Source organism: Molossus molossus, unplaced genomic scaffold, assembly GCF_014108415.1.
Source record: "Molossus molossus isolate mMolMol1 unplaced genomic scaffold, mMolMol1.p scaffold_m16_p_21, whole genome shotgun sequence".
Classification (NCBI taxonomy): Eukaryota; Metazoa; Chordata; class Mammalia; order Chiroptera; family Molossidae; genus Molossus; species Molossus molossus.
In genome coordinates this window covers 35,074,941-35,088,628 of record NW_023425357.1, presented here as the reverse complement: position 1 = coordinate 35,088,628, position 13,688 = coordinate 35,074,941, and the positions used below count along the sequence as shown (strand labels likewise).

At 44.0% G+C, this 13,688-nt stretch overlaps 1 protein-coding gene across 1 annotated transcript; it reads right to left on the bottom strand.

Moving 5' to 3' along the window:
- Window positions 1-705: 705 nt before the first annotated feature.
- Window positions 706-13,047, bottom strand: NQO1 (NAD(P)H quinone dehydrogenase 1). The gene is made up of 6 exons (XM_036275183.1): window positions 12,830-13,047; window positions 7,571-7,735; window positions 7,331-7,461; window positions 3,391-3,504; window positions 2,002-2,103; window positions 706-1,127 (listed from the first exon to the last, which is right to left on the bottom strand). The coding sequence occupies exons 1-6, from the start codon at window positions 12,834-12,836 to the stop codon at window positions 822-824; spliced, it is 825 nt and encodes a 274-aa protein (XP_036131076.1). The 5' UTR covers window positions 12,837-13,047; the 3' UTR covers window positions 706-821.
- Between the last annotated feature and the right edge of the window lie 641 nt (window positions 13,048-13,688).

The following is a 13,688-nucleotide window of genomic DNA, read 5'->3' as shown; positions in this document are numbered from 1 at the left end:
GTGTCTCTTTCATGTCGATGTTTTTCTCTCTCTCTCCCCCTCCCACTCTTTCTGAACAAAAAATGGAAAAATGTCCTTGGGTGAGGATAAAAAAAATTTTTTTTTAATAAAAAAGATTCCTTTGACTAAAAAAAAGAATTGGGGTATTATTTCCTGTCTTGAATTCTTTCATTGTAGCAAATTGTAGTATATAGATGTGTTGTTTTATTTCTGCAGACATTAAATTAGAAGATTAAAGTAAAGGAGACTTTTATTAGCTTTTCATTTCAAGGTATTTGTATGCAAACAAGAGAAGTTAAAGGAAGAGTAACACTCATATTAGGTGTATCAGTCACTATGCAGTAGTTAAACCCAATGTATATCACAAACAGGCATCGATTAACTACTCAACAACTCCCTTAGGTCTGACAGATTCAGTCATTGCTTTCTCTGAGCAATTCCATTTTGCTGTATACCACAGAGGTAATTAAAAGAAAAATAGATCATTGAAGAGTTGGATGCTTTCTAGTGAGATTTAGCCCTAAAAATTTATCCCTAAAATAGGGATTAAATTGTGTACAGAGCCTTAAAGAATATTGACTAGCCTCTTTCTATACCTTTCCTTGCTTTATATTTTAAGTGGCCTCTTGAGCCTAATCAGATTTTGCCATGATAGCAATTGTAAGAATTACTTATGTTTATTAAAACTATCTAAAATGTATGAATAGTCTATTCTCTTTCCCATTAATTCCTCATGGAAAAAGAAAAACTAATCTAAAGGAAGCCTGGAAAAGAAACCTGGATTTGGCTACATTTTAGAAGGAAATCAAATCTTGTGAATCTTATTCTCTGGCTTTGACCTGGTTGTCAGTTGGGATGGATTTGCCCAAGTGATGGCCCACAGAGAGGCCAAACTTCTTGTTTTTTTGCTCTTCCTGGATTTCCTTTTTCATTAAGAATCCTGCCTGGAAGTTTAGGTCAAAGAAACTACTTGGAGCAAAATATAGTGGAGTCTCATCCCAAATATCCTCCAGGCGTTTCTTCCATCCTTCCAGGATCTGAAGTCGGGCATCCGCAGGAATGTGCCCAATGCTATATGTCAGTTGAGGTTCTAAGACCTGGAAGCCACAGAAATGCAGAGTGCCACTCTGGGGATACACAAAGCACAAAGAAGAGTCATGTACAAACAGCTTGTACCATATACAAACCACAAAGGTTAATCTGGGCTTTCCAATAAGATACTCTGACATGGAGCCTTGAGGCACCCTTGAGAATCAGTTCAGAGCTGTATTCTCTCACCTTCTGCTCTCCATACCTAGCTATTACCTATTTTAGCCTACTCAGCTGTGCTTTTTATATGAATAAAACCTTGAAACTGTGCCAGCCTGGGATCCTCTGCCAGAAGTTCTGTTCCATAAGGGAGAGTTGCAGCTGCTTAGCAGCCAAGTCTTGCCTGCTTTTCCCTGCCTCTCCATAGAACTAGATGTGTCTTAACAAATGGTGCTTATCATTTATTCTCCAATAATAATATTAATTCTCCAATATTATAAGTGGCCACCTCATTTGCTCTTCTCTCCATCCCTCTTCCTTAGAAGAGATTATTGTCAGAGTCCAGTGACAACCAAAAAACATACGTCAGACCTAAGTTTTATTCGCTGAACTAAAGCATTTCTTAAATTTGGGGTGGGAGAGGCTCTAATAGTCTGTGAGATTGTAGCAGCAACTTGGAGAAGGACAGGAAGATTGGAGAGAGAGGTCATTCATCTGGAGAGAATTAGACCATGAGGCTGTACAAAACTAGGGCTTATCTGAACTAGTCCTCGGGGAGTGGTGTGTGGTCATGTGCACACACGGGTTATTTACGCACAGGGGCCTGGGAAGAGGTAAGTCTTGAAGCTCCCTGTAGTTCTGAATCACTATGCTTTCACCTCAGGTCTGTTTTCAGTTGTTATTTTGAGGATTTGGACTCCATAGAAAGCTCAATTAATTAATCCCCCTTAAGGTTCACTGAAAATGAGGTACCTGAATTGGCCAGAGAATGATATTCATGTCCCCGTGGACACCCTGCAGAGAGTACATAGAGCCGCTGCCACCAGTGGTGATGGACAACACTGTCTTCTTCTTCTGTAAAAAAATATTTTTTAAAAAGTCATCACCCTGAACATCTCCTTGGTGACAGGAAATGAATAAAACAGCCTCAGGGGAAAGAACACACATGAACACTCAGGTACTGTTGATGTTACTTCATCTGCTGGCTCCTCTGAGCCACACAGTGTGATTCTGCAGAAGTACCAGCCTGGAAGATGGTAGCACAGACAGGTGAGCAGGGGCAAGCTAAGTATTCTATACTCTTGCGTGTGGCAAATCCCTGGAAAGTTGTTATGGAAATGCAAAATCATTGTTTACTGCAGGTGCCTAAGAGGAGTTACTTGTTTGTTTTATTCTGTCTCCCCATAGTGCTAGGCATGTATCTAAGTATGCAATCTAGAAGGCTTCAAATGTTTCTTGTATAGTATTTGGGTCTCTGAAAAATGAAGACAGACTATTTATTTTTATTATGGAAAATTTAAAAAAAAAGAAAATACCACATTTGACCCTTGAACAATGCAGGGGTTAGGGGTGCCACCCCACACACAGTCAAAATGCCACATAACTAATTTTGACTGCCCAAAAACTTTACAAATAGCCTACTTTTGACCGAAGACTTACCAATAATGTAAACAGTTGATTAACACATATTTTGTATGTTATATGTATTATATACTATATTCCTACAATAAAATGAACTAGAGAAAAGAAAATGTTATTAAGAAAACAAGGAAGAGAAAATACATTTACAGTAGTTATTGGGGGGGAAGCACCCCACATATAAAGAGGACCCATGCAGTTCAAGGGTCAACTGTATAATGATGATCCACCCAGCTTCAACTCTCAGTAGTTTGCATTCTAGTTTTATCTAATCAATCCTCTTGCCTCTTTTTACCCTGGGGTATTTTAAATTTTTTTTTTTTTAAATCCTCATCCAAGGATACTTTTACATTTATCTTCAGATAGAGCAGGAGAGAGAGAAATATCTATGTGAGAGAGACACATCGAGTGGTTGCCACCCACATGACCCTGGCCGGGGACAAACTGCAACCAAGGTATGTGCCCTTTGCAGGAACCGAACCCGGGACTCTCTGGTCCCTGGGCTGACACTCTAACCACTGAGCAAAACCGGCTAGGGTTCCCAGGGGTATTTTAAAACAAATCCTAAACAGCATGTCAAAAAGATCTATTAAAACTTAATTATGTACCTCTTCCAAAGGGACTGGAAGCCTGATCTTAGTATCTAATTGTGCTCAAAACTCTGCCTGAGGAGCAAATCTCCCCAGCATCCAGCTGTTAGAAAAAGCAGAATCATCCACCTACCCGGAAAGGTCCCTTGTCATACATGGCAGCGTACGTATAAGCAAACTCCCCAATGAGCACTCGCTCAAACCAGCCTTTCAGGATGGCAGGGACTCCAAACCACTGCAGTGGGAACTGTGGAACAAACAACAAAGAGGTCAGATCAGGGACACTCCCAGCACAGAAGGACACTTTTACATTTATCTTCAGATAGAGCAGGAGAGAGAGAAATATCTATGTGAGAGAGACACATCGAGTGGTTGCCACCCACATGACCCTGGCCGGGGACAAACTGCAACCAAGGTTCCTCACTGAGGGCGGATCTTGCTTCAGGCCTGTGTCATTCCTTCTGGAGGAGATAGTACAATTTAAAGACAAGTATCATCGCCTGGTAGGTGTGGCTCAGTGGTTGAGCATCGATCCATGCACCAAGAGGTCACAGGTTCGTTCGATTCCCGGTCAGGTTGTGGGCCAAGTCCCTCGTTGGGGGCATACAGGAGGCAGCCAATTGATGTTCTCTCATCGATGTTTCTCTCTCTCCCTCTCTCTCTCTCTCTAAAATCAATCAAGAAAAAAGTTTAAAAAAAAATAAAAAAGTATTTTTCATCAGTCAACCCGACACTCCTGTTTCTACTTTTAAGTACAGATATTGGGTAGGTCTGAAGAAGACCACATGCATATAAGATTTGTTTCTGTGAAATCACATTTGACAGCGAAGTTTAGACAGCAAGTGGTGGGGGGTGGGAGATGAGGAAAAGGATGTCGGTGGGGGAAAAAGGAGGGACAACTGTAATTTTTTCAACAATAAAGAAAAAAAAGTTTAGACAGCAAGGACTACAGACAAATGTGTGATGCCTAAATCAGTATTTTCTCAAGAGCTTGCTTTAAAGTAGGTATGGTATCAGATATATGAAGTATGTACCTTGTGCTCACAGATGTAAAATCCTATTGGTTAGAATAAACACAACTACTCAAATTTGTAAATAAATGATCAGTGTGACTAAAATTTATCGGGGAATTCCCATCAGAAATTCTTTTTTTTTAAAAATGTGTCTTAATTGATTTTTTTTAGAGAGAGAGGAAGGGAGGGAAAGATAGAAACATCAATGTGAGAGAGAAACATCTATCAGCTGCCTGCCGCACGCCCCTCAATGGGGATCGAGCCCGCAACCCGGGCATGTGTGCTGACTGGGAATCAAACCAGGACCTCCAGTCCATGGACCAATGCTCAATCCACTGGGCCACACTTGCTGGGCCCATCATAAATTCTTGTTGGGCCTTTTGTCCTGCTTCCATGTTGAAAGGCTATTATACAAAGTATACTGACTTGCCCTGGCTGGTTTGGCTCAGCGGTTGGAGCGTCAGCCTGGGGACCAGAGAGTCCTGGGTTTGGTTCCCACTAGGGGCATGTACCAAAAAAATAGAACAAAGTACACTAACTTTTCTAGAATTAGATTTTCCCTGTCATCTGTCAGGAAACTATTATAATAAATACACAAATGTTGCTAGTTTGCTGTGACAACCTGCACAGTTGTACTGAGTAAAGAAAATATATGCACTGGATAGAAGTTAAATTAAAAGACCACCAAAATTCTTTCCAATTCTAAAATATGGTAATTCTGAGATGCAGAATTGAAAGCTGCTACTGCTGCTGCCTTGGATAAGATACAGTAGACAAACTAGACCAAGAAGGCATCCTTTGTGGTTAACGGTGTGTGGCTTTGATTCATAGCCACAAGACTGGGGTAGAATAAAACTTCAAAGGTTGGATTCTTTGTATATGACTGAATAATTGCAAAAACTACAGCAGTATCACCCTTCTTGTGACATTTCCAATGTCATATCCGTCCCATGTTCAAGATCAAGAAGTTAGTTGGAATTGGTAGAGGCAGAGTTATTGAGTATGGTCTGGCATTTTCAAAACAAGATGACTGACAAGAAGCATACGCATTTCCAGTACTGACTGCTAAATGGTGAGGCAGCTTCTGGAGCAGTGGTTCTCAACCTTCCTAATGCCGCGACCCTTGAATACAGTTCCTCATGTCGTATGTGGGTGTATCTGCATGTGGGCGGACCTGCCTGGAGACGATAGAGGAGCGATGTCTCGGTTCCTAAGACCATCAGAAATATGTGTTTTCCGATGGTCTTAGGTGACTCCTGTGAAAGGGTTGTTCGACCCCCAATGGGGTCACGACCCACAGGTTGAGAACAGCTGTTCTAGAGAAAAGGCCATGGTTTGCTGCTAAAACATAGTAAGCAGGACAATGCATAGCAGCTGGGAAGCTCCAACATCAGAGAGGTCTGAATCTCTCCACAAACTAGTCAGGACGCTTACAGAGAGGAGGGGAGAAGTGCAGACTTCGCTGTGACTTCCCTGAGGAATCACTGATTGGTTCATTGTAGCATTATTTACAATAGCCAGGATATGAAAGGAACCCAAGTGTCCATCAACAAACAATGGATAAAGAAGATATGGTGTATATATATACAATGAAATATTACTTGGCCATAAAAAGTAATAAAATCTTACCATTTGCAACAACATGGATTGACCTGGAGAGTATGATGCTAAGTGAAATAAGTCAGACAGAGAAAGACAAATACCATATGATTTCACTTATATGTGGAATTTAAAGAACAAAATAAGTGAAAAAAATAAAATAGAAACAGACTCATAGTTACAAAGAACAGACTGATGGTTGCCGGAGGAGAGGGAGGTTGGGAGCTGGGTGGAAAAGGTGAAGGGGTTAGGAAGTGCCAATTGGCAGTTACAAAACAGTCATGGGGATGTAAGTACAGCACAGTGAACATAGTCAATAATATTGTAATAACTATGTATGGTGCCTCGTGGGTATTAGACTTATGAGAGGAATCACTTCATAAGTTATATAAATATGTCTGACCACTACGCTATATACTTGAAACTAATATAATATTGAATCAACTGTAATTGAAAAATCTAAATTAAAAAAATCACTAATTGAAAAAAAGATTGGCATTTCATCTTTGAAGTTGCATTCGTATTTTCAGAGTAATATACTATCTATAAATCTGTGTAACGTTGCACATTTGAAGTAATCACCTTTCTTTTTTTTTTAAATCCTCACCAGAGGACATTTTTCCATTTTTTATTCAGGTAGAGTGGGACGGAGAGAGAGGCAAAGAGAGAGAGAAAAAAACATCGACATGAAAGGGACACATCAAGTGGCTGCCACCCGCACGACCAACCAGGGCCAAGGACAAACTGCAACTGAGGTACATGCCCTTAGCGGGAACCGAACCCGGGTCTCTCTAGACCGCAGGCCAATGCTCTAACCACTGAGCCAAACCAGCCAGGGCATAATCACCTTTCTTTACAGAGAATGCAGTAACAAGGGTAAGTGATTTTTCTAAGATCACATGGCTAATTAGGTGGCAGGTCTAGGACAATAAGAATTCAAGTGTCCCAGCCTGGCCCGTGTGGCTCAGTTGGTTGGAGAGTCGTCCTGCGCACCAAAGGGTTGCAGGTTCAAACTCGGTCAGGGCATGTACGGGAGGCAACCAGTTGATGTCCACATTGATGTTTCTCTCTCTCCCTTTCCCTTCCTCTCTCTCAAATTAATAAAGACATATCCACCCTGGCCAGTTTGGCTCAGCGGTTAGAGCCTCAGCCTGCGGTCCAGAGAGACCCAGGTTCGGTTCCCGCTAAGGGCACGTACCTCAGTTGCAGTTTGTCCCTGGCCCTGGTTAGGTCGTGTGGGTGGCAGCTACTCGATGTGTCCCTTTCACATCGATGTTTTTTTCTCTCTCTCTCCCTCCCGCTCTATCTGAACAAAAATTGGAAAAATGTCCTTGGATGAGGATAAAAAATAATAATAATAATAAATAAATGTATAAAAAAATAAAGACATATCCTCAGGTGGGAATTCTAAAAAGAAAAGAATTCAAGTGTCCTGACACCACTTCTGATGTCCTTCCATACCTGAAAAATCACAAGGTCAGCAGCTTCCAGCTTCTTTTGTTCAGCCACTATATCTGGACTCAGACGGCCTTCTTTATAAGCTAGAACAGACTCGACAGGATACTGAAAGTTCTCGGGGTCCTTCAGTTTACCTGCAGAGAAGAAAAAGAGAAGCTGAGGCCATGGGGCCAAGGCCAAACCAGGGAACCCACAGGCAAGAAGTTCCACAAAGACCTAATTCAAGGCGGGAGTTGCTCCTACCTGTTATGTCCTTTCTGGAGATGACAGGATTGAAGTTCATGGCATACAGGTCTGACACAGTGACTTCCCATCCTTTCCCCTTCAAAGCCTCTACAGCAGCCTCCTTCATGGCATAGTTGAAGGATGTCCTCTCAGCATGAGCCAGTACAATCAGTGCTTTTCTGGCTATGTAGACACACACGAAGCATATGGAAAAAATTCAGTTACCAACCAGCAAAGCTTGAGCTACAGGGGAGCTGAAGGGATCTATAAGGGAAGAGGCACCTTCTTTAGATATTAGGTTATGCAATCCATCCACTGCAACCAGAAATCTTTGATCTAGCTGTCCAACTTCAGAGAATCTGTTACACAGACTGAAAGCATCAAGACATAGGAACAAGGATTGTGTACTGTGCCGTTCTTTCCATTGGCGAAAATTAGAAATAACCCAATTGTCTATTTGGTGGAACATTTAAATATATTATGGTATGTACATACTAATGCTGTTAACAAGAATGAGTTATATATACAATGATCTCATATATATATTTTGGGGGGAGGGGGTACATGCCACTAGTGGGAACTGAACCTGGGACTCTGGTCCATAAGCCGACGCTCCAACTGCTGAGCCAAACTGGCCAGGGCTCCATTATATATTTTTAACTGATAAAATGAAGTGAATGTGAATCCATTTCTATAAAAATCAAAGAAGAAACTACATATATAGGTCGATTTGCAGTATATTGGTATGAGAGAGAAAAGATGTTTATTAATAGTTTTCTTAGATAAGTAAGAGCAAAGAAGGGGTAGAGGCAGAGGGGAAATATGAACTTTTTCTTGACTATCTCTGTATCAATGAAGTTGTTGAAATAAGCATGCTTTACCTTTTTTTTTTTTTTTTATCCTCACCCGAGGACATTTTTCCATTTTTTGTTCAGGTAGAGTGGGAGGGAGAGAGAGGATCAGAGAGAGAGAGAGAGAAACATCGATGTGAAAGGAACACATCGAGTGGCTGCCACCCGCACAACCAACCAGGGCCGGGGACAAACTGCAACCGAGGTACATGCCCTTAGCGGGAACCAAACCCGGGTCTCTCAGGACCGCAGGCCGACGCTCTAACCGCTGAACCAAACCGGCCAGGGCAAGCATGCTTTACTTTTGCAATGACAGCAACTAATGGCTGCTCATGGTGTGCTCAGCACTGCTCTAAGTGTTCTGCACTCTTCTTCAATTGTCATGGTAACACTATGAAGTAGATACAATTAGTATTCCCATATTATAGATGAGAAAACTGAGGCATAGAATAGTTATGCAAGTTACTACCCAAATTTACATAGTAAATAGGGAAGCTGGAGTAATTCTAAAGTGTACAGACATAAATAAACCCATGCTGCAATGTAGAGGAGTGGGAAGGAGTGCCGGGGGCAGGACGCTCATCACCACTGGTTGTCTCTCGAGAGCCACTGCTTCATACCTTGCTGATGCTGAACAGGGGCAACTGCGGATGGAGCTGGGAGAGGGAGCATCTGCAACTGTTTTTGTCTTGTTTGAAGAAAATTAACTAGAAAGGCATATTTAAGCCTTCCGTTCTCTGCCTGCTTCTACTGTGAACCACACCTCGTATAGGCAGCTCCTGTTAGGCTAAATTCAGCCAGGTGTATGATTCAGGACCCTAAATGCCAAAAAAAAGGGCCTCCGGCCCAGCCCATGTGGCTCAGTGGCTGAGTGTCGACCCATGCACCAAGAGATCACTGGTACAATTCCCAGTCAGGGCACATACCCAGGTTGTGGGCCAAATACCCAGTGAGAGGCATGTAGAAGGCGACCAATCAATGTTCTCTCTCATGTTTCTCTCAATCATGTCTTCTGTCTCTCTCTCCCTCTTCCTTCCTCTCTAAAAATCAACACAGAAAAAAAAAAAAAAAGAGGACCTCCAAGCTTGCTCCTGGCATTTCTGACTCTATAAACTCTGTTGGTGGAATATAAGTTTGATGAAGATTTAAATGCTATGAGAGTGATTTATCTGCTTCAGAGGGCCTAGGGAAAATGGAAAGGAATTTCTGAAGCTGCCTCAACAAATTTCCACCACCTTCCTTATCAACTCTGAACACTACTGGGAGAAAGGTGAGGACATTAAGCTCTGACACGCATTTTCTTTGTGATCTATCTTTGCATTAGTCATATCAATGTTTCCTGAACACTGCTTTGTTGATTTTTATTCTCTTGGCCTACTTGTTATCAACATATACCTTATTTACTTCATACACACACACACACACACACACACATCCTCACCCGAGGATATTTTTTCCATTGATTTTTATAGAGATTGGAAGGGAGGGAGGGAGGGAGGGAAAGGGAGAGGAGGGGAGGCATGGAGAGGAAGAGAAAGAGAAACATGGATGTGAAAGAGACACATCGATTGGTTCCCTCCCACATGTGTCCCGATCCAGGGACTGAACCTGCAACTCAGGTACATGCCCAGGATCGAGAATCAAACCTGTGACCTTCGGTTCATGAGCCGACGCTCTAACCATTGCGCCACACTGGCCAGGGCTTCTTATTAATATTAACAAGCATTTACTAAGTAGTAAAATATAAAGTTGCCTCCCAGAAAATGAGAAAGTCAGGATATCTATGCCTTGCTTTCAAAGAGCTCACCATCTAGCTATAGGCATGTCTATTACCTAAAAAGAAACAAAAATAAAAATACACAAGAAATATAACTTCCCTGGCCAGAAACATAGCCTCCCTGTCCAGGTTATTCAGTTAGAGCATCACCTCATATACCCAGGTTGTGGGTCTGATCCCCATCAGGGCACATACAAGAATCAACCATTGAAAACATAAATAAGTGGAACAATAAATCAGTGTCTCCACCCCCACCCCCGTCAATGTTAAAAAAAAAAGCAGCAGCCCTGACCAGTTTGGCTCAGCAGTTAGAGTGTCAGCCCGCGGACCAGAGAGACCCTCTAAGGGTACGTACCTCAGTTGCAGTTTGTCCCCGGCCCCGGATGTGGTTACATGGGCGGCAACCAGTTGATGTGTCTCTCTCACATCGATGTTTCTCTCTCTCTCTCTTCCTCCCTTTCTCCCTCCCGCTCTATCTGAAGATAAATGCCAAAAAAAAAAAAAAAGAAGAAGGAGGCCCGGCCAGTGTGGCTCAGTGGTTGAGCATCGACCCATGTACCAAGAGGTCACCAGTTTGATTCCCCAGCAGGGCACATGCCCAGATTGTGGGCCCAATCCCCATTGGGGGCCATGCAGGAGGCGGCCAATGGATGTTCTCTCTCATCGACGTTTCTCTCCCTCTCCCTTCCTCTCTCTAAAAATCAATTTAAAAAAAAAGGATTTAGCCCTGGCTGGTTTGGCTCAGCAGTTAGAGTGTCGGCCTGTGGTCCAGAGAGACCTGGGTTCAGTTCCCGCTAGGGGTACCTCAGTTGCAGTTTGTCCCTGGCCCTGGTTGGTCGTGCAGGTGGCAGCCACTCGATGTGTACCTTTCACATCTATGTTTCTCTCTCTCTCTTCCTCTCTCTCCCTCCCACTCTATCTGAACAATGTCCTCAGGTGAGGATGAAAAAAAAAAAAGCCCTGCCCTAGCCGGTTTGGCTCAGCGGTTAGAGCGTCGGCCTGTGGTCCTGAGAGACCCGGGTTCGGTTCCCGCTAAGGGCGCGTACCTCGGTTGCAGTTTGTCCCCGGCCCTGGTCAGTCGTGCGGGTGGCAGCCACTCAATGTGTTCCTTTCACATCGATGTTTCTCTCTCTCTCTCTGTTCCTCTCTCTCCCTCCCACTCTACCTGAACAAAAAAATGGGAAAATGTCCTCGGGTGAGGATAAAAAAAAAAAAGAAAAAAAAAAAAAGGAAAGAAAGAAAAAAAAGCCCTGCCCTGGCCGGTTTGGCTCAGTAGTTAGAGTATAGGCCTGTGGACCGGAGAGTCCCGGGTTCGGTTCCCGCTAAGGGCATGTACCTCAGTTGCAGTTTGCCCCAGCCCCAGTTGGGGTTGTATGGGTGGCAACCACTCGATGCGTCTCTCTCACGTTGATGTTTCTCTCTCTCTCTTCCTCCCTCTCTCTCTCCGGCTCTATCTGAAGATAAATGCAAAAAAAAAAAGCCCTAAGAAGGTAAAATTAAAAAAAAAAAACAAAAAAAAAGGATTTAACCCTGGCCAGTTTGGCTCAGCAGTTAGAGCGTCGGCCTGCAGTCCAGAGAGACCCAGGTTCGGTTCCACTAAGGGCACATACCTAGGTTGCAGTTTGTCCCTGGCCCAGGTTGGGTCGTGCAGGAGGCAGCCACTCGATGTGTCCCTTTCACGTTGATGTTTCTCTCTTTCTCTCTTCCTCTCTCCCTCCTTCCCACTCTATCTAAAAAAAAAGAAAAGAAAAGAAAGAATTTATCCAAACAGAGGTGATTACAGAACTTATATGCAAGTATGCCTAAACAAGGACAATAATGCTGGGGGGAGGGGGATTGGGAGGAGGGTGTCAATGGGGGAAAAAGGAGAAACATCTGTAATAAAAATAAACATTTAAATAAAAAATTAAAAAAAACAAAGAGAGGTGATTACACACATACACAAATAACAGATGGCATCAGCCTGATAGGAGAGGCAAGGGACAAACTTTCACAGGGAAACTGTTTACTTTAGGGTTGGCTGATTGAATAGGAAAGGTCTTCAGAAGGAGCTACTGTTGGAACAGTCTGTGGGACAAATGGGATTATTATCAGCACCTGTACTTGAAGGTTCATTTCTGCTTGTGCGCGCCATTTTCTTATCTGATAGAAGCGACTACATCTAACACAGCTGAGTACATCTTTGTTAATGCGTCTGTCTCCCTGCACTGGTTCACTTTCAGATCTCGGTAAGGAGGTAGGCCCTCCTAAATGCCCACCCTAATTTGTGATGTCTGGTCAGGGCTCAGCCCGGGACCCTAATGCCTTCACTAAAACAATTTTAAAAACTTTTTTTTTTTTTTCCTATATTGATTTTAAAGAGAGAGAGGAATGGAGAGGGAGAGATAGAAACATAGATGAGAGAGAACATGATTGGCCGCCTCCTGCATGCCCCCCACCACTGGGGATCTGGCCCACAACCCAGGCACGTGCCCTGACCGGGAATCAAACTGGCGATCTCCTGGTGCATGGGTGGACACGCGACCATTAAGCCACACTGGCCAGGCATTCACTTCAACAATTTTGAGTTAAGAGAGAAATCTTAGGGCTGAGGCCCCACAGTCTCCTGCAGAGGAACGGGGCGGGCGGTGGGCTTGGCGGGGCACTCACCAGCCATGGCTCCCGCGGTGCGCTGATTGTGCTGGTGGCTGCTGGGCTGGAGCGTAAGGGAGGTTTTAGGAGGCTTGCCGGTGCTATCCACCGATCTGAGGCTGCTTTATATCTGGCCTGGGCTGGGTACCCTGCAAAGGCGGGGCCTAGGACCATGCAAAGGTGGAGCCGGCCACCCTGGCCCTGGGACTCTGGGCGGAGCTCGCCGGGGCTGAAGTTCCAGGAAGGAAGAGGAATCTGGGGCGTGGAGTAGGGACCCCGAGACAAGGAAGAAGGGTGCCCTGGGGGTGGGAGTGAGAGGGCCCTCGAGGGTCAGGGTGGGAGTGGGAGTGGGAGGCGTGCCCATCTGACCACTGCCCTGCAACCACCTGTAAACAAAAGAAGGAAGTTTCTGACAGGAGTCCCGCTGGGTTGAGCCCTTTGTCCCTCGCTGAGCCCTGGGAACACCGCCTCTGCAAGCTTGGCTTGAGGAGACAGTGAGCAGTGTAAGACTGCTGCTCTTTAGTGTTAGATTCGCTGAGTCACTGTGACTGGGGATTTGGATATCGAGGGCTACAGGGAACAAGTCTGAGACGCCCTGGGATACTTGCTCTGGGGATAGTGCTTTTTCTTTCTTTGTGAGGTTGGATTCTGCACTTGGAACTGTGTGTTCACGTGCCAATCCCTGCCCCTCATAATTGAGGAACTAATTGATTACTCTCCTTCCCTCCACCAGCTAGTTCAAGGCGGCCGGTGGGGCTGATGGCAGTAACAGAGAAACATTTTTTTTTTTTTTAATCCTCACCCAAGAACATTTTTGCATTTATCTTGAGATAGAGTGGGAGGAACAGAGGAAGGAAGTGAGAGAGAAATATCGATG